Here is a 20,458-nt window from a genome sequence, read left to right on the forward strand (position 1 = left end):
GATAGGCCCGGTGTACCCTTTTCCCCCCCTCCTGTATTTAGAAAAATGTTTCCAATAGACGCCACCACACGGGACTTATGGCAGACGGTCCCTAAGGTGGAGGGAGCGGTTTCTACTCTGGCTAAGCGTACCACTATCCCGGTGGAGGATAGCTGTGCCTTTTCAGATCCAATGGATAAAAAATTAGAGGGTTACCTTAAGAAAATGTTTATTCAACAAGGTTTTATATTGCAACCCCTTGCATGTATTGCGTCTGTCACGGCCGCGGCCGCTTTTTGGTCCGAGTCCCTGGAAGAGACTCTTGACTCAATAACTATAGATGAGATTTCAAACAAGCTTAAAACACTTAAGCTAGCTAATTCATTTGTTTCAGATGCCGTAGTACATTTAACTAAACTTACGGCTAAGAATTCCGGATTCGCCATTCAGGCACGCAGAGCACTGTGGCTAAAATCCTGGTCAGCTGACGTTACTTCTAAATCTAAGTTACTTAACATACCTTTCAAAGGGCAGACCTTATTCGGGCCCGGTTTGAAAGAAATTATCGCTGACATTACAGGAGGTAAAGGCCATGCCCTGCCTCAAGACAGAGCCAAACCTAGGGCTAGACAGTCTAATTTTCGTTCCTTTCGTAATTTCAAGGCAGGAGCAGCATCAACTTCCTCTGCACCAAAACAGGAAGGAGCTGTTGCTCGCTACAGACAAGGCTGGAGACCTAACCAGTCCTGGAACAAGGGCAAGCAGGCCAGAAAACCTGCTGCTGCCCCTAAGACAGCATGAATTGAGGGCCCCCGATCCGGGAACGGATCTAGTGGGGGGCAGACTTTCTCTCTTCGCCCAGGCTTGGGCAAGAGATGTCCAGGATCCCTGGGCGTTAGAGATCATATCTCAGGGATATCTTCTGGACTTCAAATCCTCTCCCCCAAAAGGGAGATTTCATCTGTCAAGGTTGCCAACAAACCAAATAAAGAAAGAGGCGTTTCTACGCTGTGTACAAGATCTTTTACTAATGGGAGTGATCCATCCGGTTCCGCGGTCGGAACACGGACAGGGGTTTTACTCAAATCTGTTTGTGGTTCCCAAGAAAGAGGGAACCTTCAGACCAATCTTGGATTTAAAGATCCTAAACAAATTCCTAAGAGTTCCATCGTTCAAAATGGAAACTATTCGGACAATCCTACCCATGATCCAAAAGGGTCAGTACATGACCACAGTGGATTTAAAAGATGCTTACCTTCACATACCGATTCACAAAGATCATTACCGGTATCTAAGGTTTGCCTTCCTAGACAGGCATTACCAGTTTGTAGCTCTTCCTTTCGGATTGGCTACGGCTCCAAGAATCTTCACAAAGGTTCTGGGTTCTCTTCTGGCGGTACTAAGACCGCGAGGAATTTCGGTAGCTCCGTACCTAGACGACATTCTGATACAAGCTTCAAGCTTTCAAACTGCCAAGTCTCATACAGAGTTAGTACTGGCATTTCTAAGGTCGCATGGGTGGAAGGTGAACGAAAAGAAGAGTTCTCTCTTTCCACTCACAAGAGTTCCCTTCTTGGGGACTCTTATAGATTCTGTAGAAATGAAGATCTACCTGACAGAAGACAGGTTAACAAAGCTTCAAAATGCTTGTCGTGTCCTTCATTCCATTCAACACCCGTCAGTGGCTCAATGCATGGAGGTGATCGGCTTAATGGTAGCGGCAATGGACATAGTTCCCTTTGCACGCCTACATCTCAGACCGCTGCAATTGTGCATGCTAAGTCAGTGGAATGGGGATTACTCAGATTTGTCCCCTACTCTGAATCTGGATCAAGAGACCAGAAATTCTCTTCTATGGTGGCTTTCTCGGCCACATCTGTCCAGGGGGATGCCATTCAGCAGGCCAGATTGGACAATTGTAACAACAGACGCCAGCCTACTAGGTTGGGGCGCTGTCTGGAATTCTCTGAAGGCTCAGGGATCATGGACTCAGGAGGAGAGTCTCCTGCCAATAAACATTCTGGAATTGAGAGCAGTTCTCAATGCCCTTCTGGCTTGGCCCCAGTTAACAACTCGGGGGTTCATCAGGTTTCAGTCGGACAACATCACGACTGTAGCTTACATCAACCATCAAGGAGGGACAAGAAGCTCCCTAGCGATGATGGAAGTATCAAAGATAATTCGCTGGGCAGAGTCTCACTCTTGCCACCTATCAGCAATCCACATCCCGGGAGTGGAGAACTGGGAGGCGGATTTCCTAAGTCGTCAGACTTTTCATCCGGTGGGAGTGGGAACTTCATCCGGAGGTCTTTGCCCAAATACTTCGACGTTGGGGCAAACCAGAAATAGATCTCATGGCGTCTCGACAGAACGCCAAGCTTCCTTGATACGGGTCCAGATCCAGGGATCCGGGAGCGGTCCTGGTAGATGCTTTGACAGCACCTTGGACCTTCGGGAGGGCTTATGTGTTTCCACCCTTCCCGATGCTTCCTCAATTGATTGCCAGGATCAAACAGGAGAGAGCATCGGTGATTCTAATAGCGCCTGCGTGGCCACGCAGGACCTGGTATGCAGATCTAGTGGACATGTCATCCTGTCCACCTTGGTCTCTGCCTCTGAGACAGGACCTTCTGATCCAGGGTCCCTTCAAACATCAAAATCTAATTTCTCTGAAGCTGACTGCTTGGAAATTGAACGCTTGATTTTATCAAAACGTGGATTTTCTGAGTCAGTAATTGATACCTTAATACAGGCTAGGAAGCCTGTTACCAGAAAGATTTACCATAAAATATGGCGTAAATACTTATATTGGTGCGAATCCAAAGGTTACTCATGGAGTAAGGTTACGATTCCTAGGATATTGTCTTTTCTACAAGAAGGTTTAGAAAAGGGTTTATCCGCTAGTTCCTTAAAGGGACAGATCTCAGCTCTGTCCATTCTTTTACACAAACGTCTGTCAGAAGTTCCAGACGTTCAGGCTTTTTGTCAGGCTTTGGCCAGGATTAAGCCTGTGTTTAAAACTGTTGCTCCACCATGGAGTTTAAACTTAGTTCTTAACGTTTTACAGGGTGTTCCGTTTGAACCCCTTCATTCCATTGATATCAAATTGTTATCTTGGAAAGTTCTGTTTTTAATGGCTATTTCCTCGGCTCGAAGAGTCTCTGAGTTATCGGCCTTACATTGTGATTCTCCTTATCTGATTTTTCATTCAGACAAGGTAGTTCTGCGTACTAAACCTGGGTTCTTACCTAAGGTGGTCACTAACAGGAATATCAATCAAGAGTTTGTTGTTCCATCTTTGTGTCCTAATCCTTCTTCGAAGAAGGAACGTCTTCTACACAATCTAGATGTAGTCCGTGCCCTGAAATTTTATTTACAGGCAACTAAAGATTTTCGACAAACGTCTTCCCTGTTTGTCGTTTATTCTGGTCAGAGGAGAGGTCAAAAAGCTTCTGCTACCTCTCTCTCTTTTTGGCTTCGTAGCATAATACGTTTAGCTTATGAGACTGCTGGACAGCAGCCTCCTGAAAGAATTACAGCTCATTCTACTAGAGCTGTGGCTTCCACTTGGGCCTTTAAGAATGAGGCCTCTGTTGAACAGATTTGCAAGGCTGCAACTTGGTCTTCTCTTCATACTTTTTCCAAATTTTCCAAATTTGACACTTTTGCTTCTTCGGAGGCTTTTTTTGGGAGAAAGGTTCTTCAGGCAGTGGTTCCTTCCGTATAAAGATCCTGCCTGTCCCTCCCGTCATCCGTGTACTTTAGCTTTGGTATTGGTATCCCAGAAGTAATGATGACCCGTGGACTGACCACACTTAACAGGAGAAAACATAATTTATGCTTACCTGATAAATTCCTTTCTCCTGTAGTGTGGTCAGTCCACGGCCCGCCCTGTTTTTTATGGCAGGTCTAAATTTTTAAATTATACTCCAGTCACCACTGCACCCTTTAGCTTCTCCTTTCTCGTTGGTTCTCGGTCGAATGACTGGGTGTGACGTAGAGGGGAGGAGCTATATAGCAGCTCTGCTGGGTGATCCTCTTGCACTTCCTGTTGGGGAGGAGTTAATATCCCAGAAGTAATGATGACCCGTGGACTGACCACACTACAGGAGAAAGGAATTTATCAGGTAAGCATAAATTATGTTATTTTACAAACTACTAATACAGTGTTATTGCTGCTCCTGAACTCCTTTCACATTAGTGAACTGGTCCTTTAAATAATAAGATGATAATTTTCTATTGCTCCGTCTACGCACTGAGCTCTGATTTTACAGACAAATATAAGATAAGGATTATCCGAGATTCAACCCATTACAATTTACATCAGCTATACACAGACTTACAAATGCAACTTCTCCATTTTATACTATGCAGCTTGTATAACAAGTCATGGACAATACATTAATATCAACACTATGTTACAGTGGACTGTCTCTTTAAGGACTAACCATTTATCACGTAAATTACATATGTATATCCCAACCATAAGTTAGGCTGCTTGTATGATTTACCACACAAATTCCACCTCTGTACTGTAGCATGACCTGCAGATTAATTTACTTGCAACAGAAACGGACGAACTTACTAATACAACATACTTCATATGAGAAACACTCTCATATTTACCAGAGAAACAATATCATATATGCCGCAACAGATGGACAGTTTTTCAAACTTGCATACAACAATTATCACTCAAAATTAAAACTGCACCTTTAACACACATATTTAAAACATGCTGTTGACTTTAAAATACAGGTATCAAAAAATAACACTACAAAATACCTCCTTACAACGTCTGATTTCCCAGCAGAGAAACAGAAAGAAACATTTTTACAGCGATACAGACACACAAACCCATCTCATCTCGCATACCAGAGATTCACTCCCCTTTTTCCTTTCTCAGAAAAACATCTATTTCATAGCGTACCAAAGACATATAAAAATACCACAAGATTAACTTTTCACCAAGTTCAAAATGTATTGAAGTCAGAAGAATCCACGCAGAATGGCCATTTTCCGCATAGATTGGGACCAACATTTTCAAATAATACATTCTGTTTTTGGTTTAGAGTAAATCTGTTACACGCATACCACAGTGAGAACTGACAGACCATCACACATTATGCATCTCAATATACAAAATTTCCTTTTCATTACTGCAAGCAAACAAAAAGTTTTACAAACGGAGCTGCTGTAACAGTTTTTTTCTTTTTTTTTTTCTTCTGATCTGTGTGCGCGCTCAGTGGCGACAACCCTTTCTTTGCCTGCTACATTTTTTTTTTTAACACAGAGATTTCTCTATTTACCACACAGCAGTGCTCACTAACAGTGTTTTGAAATAACCTTTTTTGTCAACCTTATACATGTAATTTTCTCTGTGCATTATTATCTATAAGTAGATCCTATTCCTCGACACAATAATAGCAACAATAATAACATGCATAGCCACTTAATATTTTCTAAGCACAGCACAATTTTATAGCAGCAAAACACAAATAAACAAAGCAAAGCAAGCATCAGATATCAACATGAGTTTCAGGTGGGTAACAAAACTCTATTATGGGAATGAATATGGGAAACTTTAACACACGTGAGACTCACTCACTGCCAACTTTCACGGGGGAGCTTAACTTAAAAACTTCCGTCAAATGGCATTTATTTCTTGCGCGCTTATCACAGACAGGACTCACAATACCTGTCGTAAACCAGCCCAGGACTATCAACCTGGCTGGAGTTGTTATCACAACTGCCAGCAGGACTTTAACCTCCGCAAACCTGCGCCTCAACCGCAGGAACCCCTTAACCCTTTATCATATATTATCAACACCTATTACCAGACTAAATTTAGGTTCAGATTCACAGAAGGAAAGCATGGTAAAAGCACTCATACTTACTCACTGCGAATCCCACTTCTGACACCAAAATTGTTAGGTGTTATCCCCAGGGGGGGGAAGTGTCAGGTCAGGCCGAAGCCACGGGCCCACTGTACCACCTGAGGCAGATGTAGATTATCTGATAAGGATCCCTTAGAATGACTCAGACCACGCAGCAATATGATCTAAAGCCAATCATGTTTATTGAACAGTGCAAGCATATCTTATAGACTTCAGTAACAGCATATAGGGTTAAGGGGATGACACGTTAGGACCGCGTCATTTTAAACAGTTATACAGAGTGAAGCACAGTGTGATTCTGGAAAGTTACTAGCTCATAAACAATAATCTATAGTCATAATAAGCTAACATCTGCAGAGACACCAAGGCCGCTGGACCATCTTATTGACATTATATTCTTCTGGGCATAATGCCAGGGACATCTACAAGGTTAGCTAGCTTTGCAGAATAAGATGACAAGCATATATTTCTCACTACAGAATGAACCATTATAATAAAGTCTAATCATTACAAAATGGATGCTAATCATCATAAGATGGCTGCGAGAAACAAGATGGCGCCCAAAAACAAGATGGCGCTAGTCAGGTTCACATTAACCCTTAACAGTTTCTGTTTTCCGGGTCATAGGAGGTGTTGAGTGCACCGGCCATTGGAGGTTATAAAGGTGCCATTTTTATTTAGATTTACCTAGTCTGTACTAAAGCCGCAAACTATGGAGGACTCTGACGCGTTACAGGGTACGCCCTCTTTAACTAACTCTAGTACCTGTGTTTATTGTGAGGAGGTTTTGGTAGATCCGCCTGCTCAACTATGTTGCACATGCCTTGATAACGTCACGACATCTAGAAAGAAAAGGATGTCTAGTAGTACTGATTCGTCCACCTCTGAGGGCTCCCCGTCCCGTGAGGTGCGTTCCTTACATACATCTCCGAGTACACATGCAGCGCCCCAGGGCATGTATATTTCTCCTACGGGAGAGATCCGTTGGCCATCAGATTTTGCGGATCAACTGCAAACGGCGGTCTCCAAGGTGATAAGTGCCTTAGCACATTCTGCCAAGCGTAAGGTAAAATTATGGCGATCCAGGACTTCCGGTGGGTGGGGCACCTGGCAGGCAGCAGTAAACCGGAGCTCCGCAACTTCGTCTCCAAATCTGCTTATAAACTGCTTTCCAGCTTGCCGCCGTGCCTCAATCTTGCCTGGTGGACGGTCGGAACTCCGTTGTCACACTCAGGTTGAAAAAAAACAAAAAGAAAAAGAGTTTTACACTCGCACGAAGGACCTTGTCACCGGTCCTAGTCCACGGAGGGAACAAAGAAGAGGCGCGAATGGCGCCATATTGGGAAGCAATACTACAGACCTTTTTGCAGCCCAGACACCCCCCCCCCCCCCCGCACTAACTCTGTGGCCCTAGCCGTGCATCAGAGGGACAGCAGCTATGCTCACACTCATATTGCTACACAAGTGTGGCCTATAGACAGGTGCCATCTTGGGAAAAAGCCTCAGCTACCAGCCCTATACACGACACACTGGTTTGGGTGCGTTGCTCTGAGTGCGTCACATAATATCCTGCTTGTATGGTGTTAGCAGCAACTCATCCGCTGCATTCATATTTATGGAACTGAGAGTTGTGGCCATTACTCTGTTGCACGGCAGCTCTCACAGCTTGAGTATTTTGCATCAGTGCTGGTGTCAACACGGCTTTGTATATCGACTGTCAAGTTATTGCTCGGACGCTTCTGGTTTCCCCTCCTCCTTCGAGCCGCGTATCTTTGGAAGTCCTCCTGCTCCTTCATATAACTGTGAGTCACAATACACCTCCCACACCTTATACTTATTGTTGAGACGGGGTTAGTCTACTCCCTTGGAATCGTGCTCCATGCCCCTATGAGTTATGTGTATGGCCCTTCCTATTAGGATTGTTTCTTGGAACGTAGGGGGCATTACATCCCCTGTGAAGAGAAGCACAATCCTTCAACATCTAAACTCCCTGCGTACAGATGTTCCTTGGGCGGTTCCGATGGGGATTCAACCTAGTTTAAATTTTTCCACCGTTGCCACTTCTACCTCGAGCTACGCTGGAGGTTCCGGAACCAGAAATTACTGGAGGAACCTTTGATTCCTAAGCTTTATAAAGTATACGAGGACAGGGTGGTGCCTCAGACTATAATATTGTTGCACTTTGACTACAACTTTATTATATTAAATTGTGAATGTGTAGATGTTCTTTTCAAGTCAATCCTTATGAGTAGAAAGGTTGACAGAGGAAGAGAACAACAGGTTGTTTTAATTATGATTTCTTGCAATCAATTTGAAGTATGTACAGGAAGTTTTAACCCAATCCAAATAGCAAAGGGTTAATTCAGGAACGATATTAGAGAATGCAGTAGATCTTATAGTAAGTGTAATTCAAAGTATCAATATGTGGAAGTAAGATTGATAAGCTTGATAGTCTGTAGGGGGTGCTTAGTTATGACTTTAAACAGTTTAGCTTAGGTAATTGATAATATGAAAGGCAAATGTAACATATGAATACTTGCGGTTAATTAGAAGTTTCAACCAGAACGGAGGTGTGGGTCCTTAGACCTGAATCAATATCGGAGGTGCAGAGTTGCGTCGTTAGCTCAGCTGAGCAGGATAGAGCAAGCTGTTGTTCTGAGATGCTGCGTTGGATGTTCTGCTCAGCGTGGTGAGGAGCTGTGACTCTGTCGGCGGCGGGTGACGTCACCGTCTTCGGCTGATGTAGCGTGATGGAAGCGTAGAGGCTGCTAGAGAAATCCTGAGCAGCAGAGAATCCGGAGACTTTATTATTTAGCAGGGTAAGAGTAGGTGATAGGATGTAATCTTCTGCAGTAGTAGAATCTTTAGGTGAGGTATAAATTTGTTAGGAGAGTTTCTATAAACAAATTTGTAAGAGAAGCTTGAGGTATAAAGTAAGGTGGAATGAATGCTCATAAGAGATGCAGGAGCTGTAAGACACACACACAACATGTGTCAATAATCAAGCAGTTACTGAGTGCTTGAACTCCTCCTTTTATACAGGATATTGTGAGTAGGTGGAGGAATCACCTTAAAGAGGTACATACCATGACACAAACCTTCCCGGTTCCTGTTAAGATGGCTAACATTATTAAGACTGAATGGGAGAGAATAGGTTCATCTTTTTCCCCTTCTTCTTTTAAGAAACTGTTCCCCGTCCTGGACTCTCTGCTCGAGCTATGAGGACTGTCCTTAAGGTGGATTGTGCTATCTCTACGCTCGCAAAGCGGACGATTCCTCTCGAGGATACTTTGTCTTTTAAAGAGCCCATGGATAAAAAGTTAGAAATCACGTTGAGAAAGATGTTTCAGCACACATCATTTTTGTTTAGCTGCAGCAGCCAGAGCTGCGACCTATTGGTGCGAATCTGTGTCTGACATGGTCGAGAAGGAGACTCCCCTTGACGAGATACAGGATAGAATTAAGGCCTTGAGAGTCGCTAATTCTTTTATTTGTGACGCCAATATGCAGATTATTCGCCTGAATGCTAAGGTATCAGGTTTTTCTGTACTAGCCCGCAGGGCTCTATGGCTGAAGTTGTGGTCTGCGGACATGACCTCTAAGTCTCGGCTACTATCCCTTCCTTTTCAGGGAAAGATCCTGTTCGGTCCAGGATTGGATTCGATCATATCTACGGTTACGGGAGGCAAGGGCGCTTTCCTGCCGCAGGATAAGAAGGCTAAGCCTAAGGGATCTACTTTTTGTCCCTTTCGTGCGAACAAGGCCCAACACCAAAGTGGATCAGTCCATGGGAACAAGAAGCCCGCCAAGGCAAAATCGGCATGAAGGGGCGGCCCACGGACCAAGTAGGGGGCAGATTATATCTAATCTCAGAAGTCTTTTTGCAGGACGTTCAGGACCCTTGGGTTCTGGAGGTTATCGCCCAAGGATACAGAATAGGGTTCAGATCTCATCTGCCCAGGGGCAGATTCCTCCTGTCAAATCTGTCTACAAGACCAGGAAAAAGAGCTGCTTTTATAGAATATGTACTCGTAGAATATGTGAGGGATCTCTCTTCCCTCAGAGTTATTGTACCAGTACCCTCATCAGAGAGGGGTCTAGGATACTATTCAAACCTTTTTGTGGTCCCAATAAAGGAGGGCACATTCCACCCGATTCTAGACCTAAAAAGTTTAAACAAGTTTCTGGCTGTTCCATCATTCAAAATGGAAAGATCAGATCTCTTCTGTCCCTAGTTCAAGAGGGTCAGTTCATGACGACATTAGAATTGAAGGATGCCTACCTTCATGTGCCAATCCACAGGGATCACTTCAGGTTCCTGAGATTTGCGTTTCTGGACCAACATTTCCAGTTTGTGGCCCTTCCCTTTGATCTGGTGACGGCACCGGGAGTCTTCACAAAGGTTCTGGGGGCACTACATGCAGTAGCCAGATCCAGAGGCATTTCTGTGGCACCTTATCTGGATGACATCCTAGTCCAAGCGCCGTCGTTCAGTCTAGCAAGGGATAACTCGAGGGCTCTTCTTCTATTGCTCCAATCTCGCAGTTGGAAGATCAACTCAGGAAATTGTTCCCTGGTTCCCAGCAACAGGGTGGAGTTCCTGGGCATGATAATAGACTCTATATCCATGAAGATATTGCTCACGGATCAACGACGCAGGAAGATTGCGTCCGCCTGTCTTGCCCTTCAGTCCTCCTCCAGTCCCTCGGTGGCTCAGTGTATGGAGATGATCGGGCTCATGGTATCCAGCATCAAAGTCATTCCATTCGCCAGGTTCCATCTCAGACCTCTTCAGTTGTGCATGTTGAGACAGTGGAACGGCGATCATTCAGACCTATCCCAAAAGATTTCTCTGGACGATCGGACGAGGGACTCCCTCTCTTGGTGGATTCGTCATGAATAACTGTCCCAAGGGACATCCTTCCTAAGACCGTCCTGGGAGATTGTGACCACGGACGTCAGTCTGGCAGGCCGGGGAGCTGTTTTGGGTGCCAGGATGGCACAAGGAAAATGGTCTTGAGAAAGAGTCTCTTCTCCCGATCAATATTCTGGAACTTCGAGCAATCCACAATGCTCTGAAGGCGTGGCCTGTCCTGGGGTCGATCAGCTTCATCAGATTCCAGACAGACAACATTACCTTAGTGGCTTGCAAAAAGCTCCCTAGCTATGAGGGAGGTGTCTAGGATATTGGAATGGGCAGAGTCGCACAGCTGCTCGCTCTCAGCAATCCACATTCTGGGTGTGGACAACTGAGAAGCCGACAGTCCTTCCATCCGGGGGAATTGTCTCTTCACCACGAGGTGTTTGTGGAGATCTGTCACAGATGGGGGACGCCAGAGATAGATTTTATTGCGTCCAGAGAATTGGAAGCTTCTCAAATACGGGTCGCTGTCCTGGGATCCCCAGGCAGAGCTGATAGATGCCTTAGCGGTGCCTTGGGGCTTTCATCTAGTATATGTTTTTCCACTGTTGCCACTTCTACCCCGTGTAGTGGCCCGCATCAAGCAGGAGCAAGCTTCGGCTATTCTGATTGTTCCGTCGTGGCCGCAGAGGACGTGGTTTGCGGATCTAGTGGGGCTGTCATTGTCTCCTCCATGGAGATTATCCTGTTGCCACGGATCTGTTGGCACAGGGTCCCTTTCAACATCAAAATCTAGATTCTCTGAGGCTGACTGCATAGAGATTGAACGCTTAGTCTTAGCTAAGAGAGGATTATCTGAGAGAGTGATTTATACTCTCTTTCAGGCTAGGAAGCCGATCACTTGTCGCATCTTTCATAAGGTGTGGAGGACTTGTCCTGGTGTGAGAAGTATGGATATCCTTGGCACAAGGTTAAGGTATCCAGGATTCTGTTCTTTCTCCAGGATGGACTGAAGAAGGGGTTTGCCGCTAGTTCCTTGAAGGGACAGATTTCGACTTTATCTGTTCTGTTGCACAAGAGGCTCGCTGAGCTTCCTTATATCCAGTCTTTTGTTCAGACTCTGTCTAGAATCAGGCCTGTCTTTAGACAGTTCGCTCCTCCGTGGAGCTTGAAGTTTGTTCTGAAGGTTTTGCCGAGGGTTCTGTTTGAACCTATGCACTCTCTTGACATTAAGTTACTTTCTTGGAAGGTTCATTTTTTGTTGGCTATTGCATCGGCACAAAGAGTATCTGAGTTGGCGGCCTTTCAATATGAACCTCCTTATCTGTTTTTTGATGCTGATAAGGCTGTTCTTCGCACTGGTTTGGGATTTCTTCCCAAGGTTGTGTCTACTCGTAACATCAATCAGGAAATGGTTGTTCCTTCTTTGTGTCCTAACCCTTCTTCTCCTAGGGAGAGGTTACTTCATAATTTGGTTGTGGTTCCTGCTTTGAAGTTTTATCTTCAGGCTACAAAGTATTTCAGACAGTCTACATCTCTTTTCTGTGGTGTATTCAGGGAAGCAAAGGGGACAGAAGGCCTCTTCGACTTCTTTGTCCTTTTGGTTAAGGAACATAATTCGCTTGGCCTATGAGATAGCGGGTCATAAGCCTCCTCAGAGGATCAAGGCTCATTCAACTAGAGCTGTGGCTTCTTCTTGGGCCTTCAAGAATGAGGCCTCTATGGAGCAGATTTGTAAGGCAGCTACCTGGTGGTCCTTACATACCTTTACAAAATTTTACAAATTTGACGTTTTTGCTTCGGCGGAAACAGTTTTTTGGGGGAGAGGTTTTACAGGCTTTGGTGCTCTCAGAATAGGGTCCACCTTCTTTGCCCTCCCGTTTTTTCATCCAGTTTCCTCTAGAGCTTGGGTATTTGTTTCCCACAAGTAATGAATGAAGCTGTGGGCTTTCCTCCCCTTTAGATGGAAAATATAAATTATGCTTACCTGATAATTTAATTTCCATCGTGGGGAGGAGAGTCCACGGCTCTCGCCCGTTGCTCTGGTGGGCGGACCTACAATTAATGTTATTCTTCTGGCACCATTTATTCCCTGATATTTCTCCTACTGTTTCTTTTTCCCTTGGCAGAATGACTGGGGGATGAGGGAAGTGGGGGAGGTATTTAATCCTTTGGCTGGGGTGTCTTTGCCTCCTCGTGGTGGCCAGGTTCTGAATTCCCAAAGGTAATGAATGCAGCTGTGGACTCTTCCTGTCAGAAGAAAAGAAAATTATCAGGTAAGTATAATTTAAGTTTTTCTGTTGCAATAACATAATTAAGAAAGAATTTCATGAGTTAAGCGTTTCCTTTTTTAATGAGACAAGTCAGATTTGTGCTAATCCCATGTTTGAAATGGAAGTTTCCAAATGTAAGATGATTTTTTACTCTTGCTTTGCCCACAGCAGTAATACATTTAGTAGATATAGTAGCAAAAGCTGATGTAAGCCCACTTTATTATTCTTCCCGTAATATTATTTGTTTGAAATTTCATACATCACTCATAGTTCCTGCATTCTATCTGTGTCTTCATAAAGTTGCTCTCTGTTCTTGTCTTTGTATTCTACATCATAGGCTCATTATGTGTTCTCATGTTTATCCATATTTCTTATACCCCTTAGAAAAACCTAATGGTGATTGGAACAGATGTTTACCACGATAACAGTCGAGGGCGTCGTTCAGTCCTAGGCTTTGTAGCCAGCATGAACAAGTGAGTTCTTTACGTCATGTATATCTACAACAAAATATTGTTTTTGCAACTACTTCACTTCTTTACAGTTAAAGGGGGGACAGTAAACACCAGAATTTTTGTTGTTTTAAAAAGTAGATAATCCCTTTATTACCCATTCCCAAATTTTGCATAACCAACACAATTATAATAATATACTTTTTACCTCTGTGATTACTTTGTATCTATGCCTCTGCAAACTGCCCCCTTATTTCAGTTCTTTTGACAGACTTGCATTTTTAGCCAATCAGTGCTGACTCCTAGGAGCTTCACGTGCCTGAGCTCAATGCTATCTATATGAAACACATGAACTAACGTCCTCTAGTGGTGAAAAACTGTCAAAATGCTTTCAGATTAGAGGCAGTCTTCAAGGTCTAAGAAATTAGCACATGAACCTCCTAGATTTAGCTTTCAACTAAGGATACCAAAAGAACAAAGCAAAATTGGTAATAAAAGTAAATAGGAAAGTTGTTTAAAATGACATGCCCTATTTAAATCATGAAAGATTTATTTTTTTTACTTTACTGTCCCTTTAACCCCTTAATGACCGCAGCACTTTTCCATTTTCTGTCCGTTTGGGACCAAGGCTATTTTTACATTTTTGAGGTGTTTGTGTTTAGCTGTAATTTTCCTCTTACTCATTTACTGTACCCACACATATTATATACCGTTTTTATCGCCATTAAATGGACTTTCTAAAGATACCATTATTTTCATCATATCTTATAATTTACTATAAAAAAAATTATAAAATATGAGGAAAAAATGGAAAAAAACACACTTTTTCTAACTTTGACCCCCAAAATCTGTTACACATCTACAACCACCAAAAAACACCCATGCTAAATAGTTTCTAAATTTTGTCCTGAGTTTAGAAATACCCAATGTTTACATGTTCTTTGCTTTTTTTGCAAGTTATAGGGCCATAAATACAAGTAGCACTTTGCTATTTCAAAACCACTTTTTTTCAAAATTAGCGCTAGTTACATTGGAACACTAATATCTTTCAGGAATCCCTGAATATCCATTGACATGTATATATTTTTTTTTAGAAGACATCCCAAAGTATTGATCTAGGCCCATTTTGGTATATTTCATGCCACCATTTCACCGCCAAATGCGATCAAATAAAGAAAATTGTTCACTTTTTCACAATTTTTTTCACAAACTTTAGGTTTCTCACTGAAATTATTTACAAACAACTTATGTAATTATAGCATAAATGGTTGTAAATGCTTCTCTGGGATACCCTTTGTTCAGAAATAGCAGACATATATGGCTTTGGCTTTGCTTTTTGGTAATTAGAAGGCTGCTAAATGCCACTGCGCACAATACGTGTATTATGCCCAGCAGTGAAGGGGTTAATTAGGGAGCATGTAGGGAGCTTCTAGGGTTAATTTTAGCTTTAGTGTAGTGTAGTAGACAACCCCAAGTATTGATCTAGGCCCATTTTGGTATATTTCATGCCACCATTTCACCGCCAAATGCGATCAAATAAAAAAAAACGTTAATTTTTTCACAATTTTAGGTTTCTCACTGAAATTATTTACAAACAGCTTGTGCAATTATGGCACAAATGGTTGTAAATGCTTCTCTGGGATGTCCTTTGTTCAGAAATAGCAGACATATATGACTTTGGCGTTGCTTTTTGGTAATTAGAAAGTCGCTAAATGCTGCTGCGCATCACACGTGTATTATGGCTAGCAGTGAAGGGGTTAATTAGGTAGTTTGTAGGGAGCTTGCAGGGTTAATTTTAGCTTTAGTGTAGATATCAGCCTCCCACCTGACACATCCCACCCCCTGATCCCTCCCAAACAGCTCCCTTCCCTCCCCCACCCCACAATTGTCCCCGCCATCTTAAGTACTGGCAGAAAGTCTGCCAGTACTAAAATAAAAGTTTTTTTTTGTTTTTTTCTAAAAGAAAAAAAAAAGCATATTTACATATGCTGTGTTTAGGATCCCCCCTTAGCCCCCAACCTCCCTGATCCCCCCAAAACAGCTCTCTAAGCCTCCCCCTCTGCCTTATTGGGGGCCATCTTGGGTACTGGCAGCTGTCTGCCAGTACCCAGTTTGCACACAAACAAATGTTTATTTTTTTATTTTTTTTTATTTTTTTTGCAGGGCACCCCACGGTCCCCCACGGACCAACCCCCACCACCTAAATGACTCCTAAGGTTTTTTTTTACATTCTAAGTCCCACTTTTATTTTGTTTTGGGACACATTTTTCTGTAGTGTAGCGGTTCCCACCCGCTCCCTCCCAGTGCACGCGCCCGCCCCCCCCCCCCGCGGGCCCGGGCGCGCGCCCGCGCGCGCCCCCGGACTCCCCCGCCCACGATCCCGCCCCCCTCCACATGACCAGGGCCATCGATGGCCGCCACCCACCTCCCACACCGGCTCCCACCCACCAACGATACCGGCCATCGATGTCCGGTGCAGAGAGGGCCACAGAGTGGCTCTCTCTGCATCGGATGGCCGTAGAAGGTTATTGCAGGATGCCTCCATATCGAGGCATCACTGCAATAACCGGAAAGCAGCTGGAAGCGAGCAGGATCGCTTCCAGCTGCTTTCCACACCGAGGACGTGCAGGGTACGTCCTCAGGCGTTAACTGCCTTTTTTCTGAGGACGTACCCTGCACGTCCTCAGTCATTAAGGGGTTAAAGGAACATGAACCTTTAGGGGTTTTATTTTCATGATTCAGGGAGAACATACAGATTTAAAAAGTTTCCAATTTACTTCTATCATCACATTTTTTGTCAATTTTGATAATAGAAGTATTGGTGGGGGGTTTTTTGTATGCTCTTTTCCTTCCTAAGATAGGGAGAGTCCACGTCTTCATTCCTTACTGTTGGGAAATACAACACCTGACCACCAGGAGGAGGCAAAGACACCCCATTCAAAGGCTTAAATATCCCTCCCACTTCCTCATTACCCCAGTCATTCTTTGCCTTTCGTCACAAAAGGAGATGGCAGAGAAGTGTCAGAAGATTCGGAGAGTCCTGAAAATAGGGACTTTGAGATAGGACTGGAGTTTTAAGTAGTCATGTCAACCTCTCAGTGAGAGTATTGATGAAACTTAGTCAGGAGATGCAGGGAAAGTTTTTCTGCGAAACCATCCAGACTACTGCTAACAGCTCCTAAGCAATCAGTGTTGACGAGTTTCACTGCCTAAAGCAGGAGCGCTGCTATAAGACTGTCACACTTGAAAGGCTGTGTTCTGTTCCACGGCATGGATCCTGGAGGTAAGATCGTTTAATTTTTTTACACATAAAATGTTATAACAGGGTCACAGTGTGGCTCCTTTATACCTTGATAGGATCCAGGGTTATTATCCTCTGAGGGGGGTTAATTAATCAGTGTATTAATTATTTACATGCTGCTTTGTGTGATTTTATTTTCTGGACTCATAGACTGTGTTTTTGGCTTGGACAAACAGTTCTCACTTTCGTTTTTGAAAGTGTTGCACATTTCCTATTAACTTGCTGTACTTTTCATAGCATGTGGTCTATGTTCATTTCCTCCATTCCGGCTGAGACTTCAACTTGAGGAGAGCGTTTCCTCTGTTAACTGTCTGGGTCTAGGAGATGGTGAGTGCCCCAGCCATTGGGAGTATATTTAAAAAAAAAAAAAAAAGTTTTTATTTGTGTCCTTCTGTGGGTATAACCTGAGCTAGGGAGGACTCTGACATGTTAGAAGGTACTTCTTCTGTACTAAATCATATATATATATATATTGTGAGGAGGCCGTGGTTTTCCCGCCCACTCAATTATGTTCCGCATGCTTTAACACCATTATAAAGTCTAAGAAGGGAGACAAGCCTGCTTAGGCTATTACTCCCGCTGAGCCATCTACCTCTCAGGACTCAGCGTCTCGTGATATTACTACCCTTTCTACATTATGCACTCCACATGCAGTTCCCCGTAGCACATCTAATCCTCCATCCGGAGGGAACCTTCTTCCTGCAGACTTTGCCGCGCAGTTACAAACAGCGGTGTCTGCGGCCCTCAGTGCATTACCTCGCTCTAACAAACCCAAGTGAAAGGTTAAACATAGCTCTCCTGACACAGAGTTATCTAAATATTTATCGGATTTAGCTATTTTGTCCCAGTTATCCGATGAGTTAACCCCTGTAGCTTCAGACAGTAAACTTTCGGGGTCGGAGTCCTTAGCGTCTAAGCCTCCTGCTGCGGAGGAACACTTGAGCACTTGCATTTTTTTATTAAAGGAGGTTCTGTCTACGTTAGAGGTTCCAGAGGCTGCGCTTACTGAAGAACCTACAACTTGTTCCAAATTATTATGCCAATTATATCTTCCTCATTTACCTAAATAATTGATGTAAACAACAGTCAGCATAATTCTCATGTTATCAACTATTAAGAGTACAATTCAAATTTTATTGAACAAACCTCCTAATGATAACAGTATTTTTTTTTCCAAAATAAAAACTTACAATGCACTGTTCCAAATTATTACGCACAGTAAGTTTCAAAACACTTTATAGGTTGTAAAGAACTGAAAATTGTCATTTGTTGTGTTTGCAGCATATTTACTGAAATCAAAAGCTATTTCAATCAAACTTTGAACAACATTTTAACTTTTTAAACATTTTAACAGGTCACGTTACATTTTAACATAGGACCCCTTATTTGATAGCAGCTTCACAAGTCTTGCATCCATTGAACTTGTGAGTTTTTGGACAGTTTCTGCTTGAATTTGTTTGCAAGATGTCAGAATAGCCTCCCAGAGCTGCTGTTTGGATGTAAACTGCCTCCCATCCTCATAGATCTTTTGCTTGAGGATGCTCCAAAGGTTCTCAATAGGATTGAGGTCAGGGGAGGATGGAGGTCACACCATGACTTTCTTTCCTTTTATCCCCATAGCAGCCATTGATGCAGAGGTATTCTTTGCAGCATGAGATGGTGCATTGTCATGTATGAAGATGATTTTATTACGGAAAGCATATATTTTCCTTCTGTACCAGGGAAGGAAGTGGTCAGTCAGGAACTCCACATACTTTCCAGGGGTCATCTTTACACCTTCGGGGACCCTAAAGTGGCCGACCAGCTCTCTTCCCATGATTCCGGCCTAAAACTTGACTCCACCACCACCTTGCTGACGTAGCAGCCTTGTTGGAACAGGGTTGCCGTCCACCAACCATCCACTACTCCATCCATCTGGACCATCCAAGGTTGCACGGCACTCATCAGTGAGCATGACTGTTTGGAAATTAGTCTTCATGTATTTTTCTGCCCAATGCAGCTGTTTCTGCTTGTGAGCATTGGTTAGTGGTGGCCGAATGGAAGGTTTATGAACAGTTGCAAGACTCTGGAGGATTCTACACCTTGATGTCCGTGGGACTCCAGAGGCACCAGCAGCTTCAAATATCTGTTTGCTGCTATGTAATAGTATTTTAGCAGCTGCTCTCTTGATCCGATGCATGGATCTGGCAGAAATCTTCCTCAATGTGCCTTTATCTGCACAAACCCGTCTGTGCTCTGAATCAGCCACAAATCTCTTAATAGTGTGATGATCACGCTTAAGTTTTCTTGAAATATCTAATGTTTTCATACCTCGTCCAAGGCATTGAACTATTTCACTCTTTTCGGCAGCAGAGAGATCCTTTTTCTTCCCCATATTGCTTGAAAATGGTGCTCTGCTTAATAATGTGGAACACCCTCCTTTAGTAGTTTTTCCTTTACTTGGGCTCACCTGGCAATCTAATTATCACTGGTGTCCGAGATTGTTTTCAGTGATCAAAGTTTACGAAGGCAGGAAAGTTTCTTTGACTTTTCCTGTGTCTGTTAAAATGGCAAACATTTTTAACAACGAATGGGAAAGAATTGGATCTTCCTTTTCCCCCTCCCCTACTTTTAAAAAAGTTGTTCCCGGTCCCGGATTCAACTGGACTTGTGGGGCTCCATTCCTAAGGTGGATGGTGCTATCTCTACACTTGCTAAACGTACTTCTATACCTCTTGACGATAGTTCTTCATTCAGAGAGACAAGAAGAAAATGGAAACCTTTCTGAGACAGATGTTTCAACATGCAGGATTTTTATTCCAACTGGAGGATGCAGTTGCCGCTGTTGCCGGAGCAGCTACCTATTGGTGCGACTCTTTGTTGGAACTCATTGAGGTGGAGTCTCCCCTCGAGGATATTTAAGACAGAATTAAAGCTCTGAGAATTGCTAATTCTTTTATCTGTGATGCGAATATGCAAATTATTTGCCTAAATTGAAAGGCCTCTGGCTTTGTGCTGCTATAAGACTCACACTTGAAAGGCTGTGTTCTGTTCCACAGCCGGGCGCTCTGGTTGAAGTCTTGGTCTGCGGATATGACTTCTAAGTCCAGACTCCTTTCTCTTCGCTTCAAGGGAAAGATTTTATTTGGTCCAGGCTCCTGGACATTATTTCTACGGTTACCGGAGGCAAGGATGCCTTCATACCGCAAGATAAGAAGAACAAGTCTAAGGGACGACAATCTTCTAATTTTCGTTCCTTTCGTTCTGACAAATCCCAACGACAACAATCCTCCTCCAAGCCCGAGCAAGAGTACTTGGAAGCCGGCTCAGTCCTAGAATAAGTCCAAGCAGAATAAGAAGCCCGCCGAAAATATATCGGCATGAAGGGGGGGACCCCAATTGCATTCCTGGACCAGCACTTCCCGTTCATTGCCCTTCCGTTTGGCCTAGCTACTACTCCAAGAATCCTTACGATGGTTCTAGGGGCTCTTCTAGCCGTTGCCAGAACTCAGCGTATTACAGTAGCCCCATACTTGAACAATATTCTGGCGCAAGCACCATCTTGTCGTCTTACGGAAGAATACTCAGAGTCCCTTCTCAGTCTTCTTCGATCACATGGATGGAAGATAAACTTGGAAAAGAGTTCTCTTGTTCTCTCCTCTCCTGCAAGGAGAGGCTTCTATCACCACAATAAACAAGGTGTGTTACCAGCACTTTCT

General features: G+C 43.6%; 1 protein-coding gene across 1 annotated transcript in view; it reads left to right on the forward strand.

Annotated features, from left to right (window-relative positions):
• The window catches only part of PIWIL2 (piwi like RNA-mediated gene silencing 2), a 1,312,150-nt gene that overhangs the window by 1,110,629 nt on the left and 181,063 nt on the right, over positions 1-20,458 (forward strand). The window contains exon 14 of the mRNA XM_053719412.1: positions 13,395-13,483. Coding sequence (XP_053575387.1) covers positions 13,395-13,483 — 89 coding nt within the window. The remainder of the gene's footprint in view (positions 1-13,394; positions 13,484-20,458) is intronic.

This window comes from Bombina bombina, chromosome 6 (assembly GCF_027579735.1).
Source record: "Bombina bombina isolate aBomBom1 chromosome 6, aBomBom1.pri, whole genome shotgun sequence".
NCBI classification, from domain to species: Eukaryota; Metazoa; Chordata; class Amphibia; order Anura; family Bombinatoridae; genus Bombina; species Bombina bombina.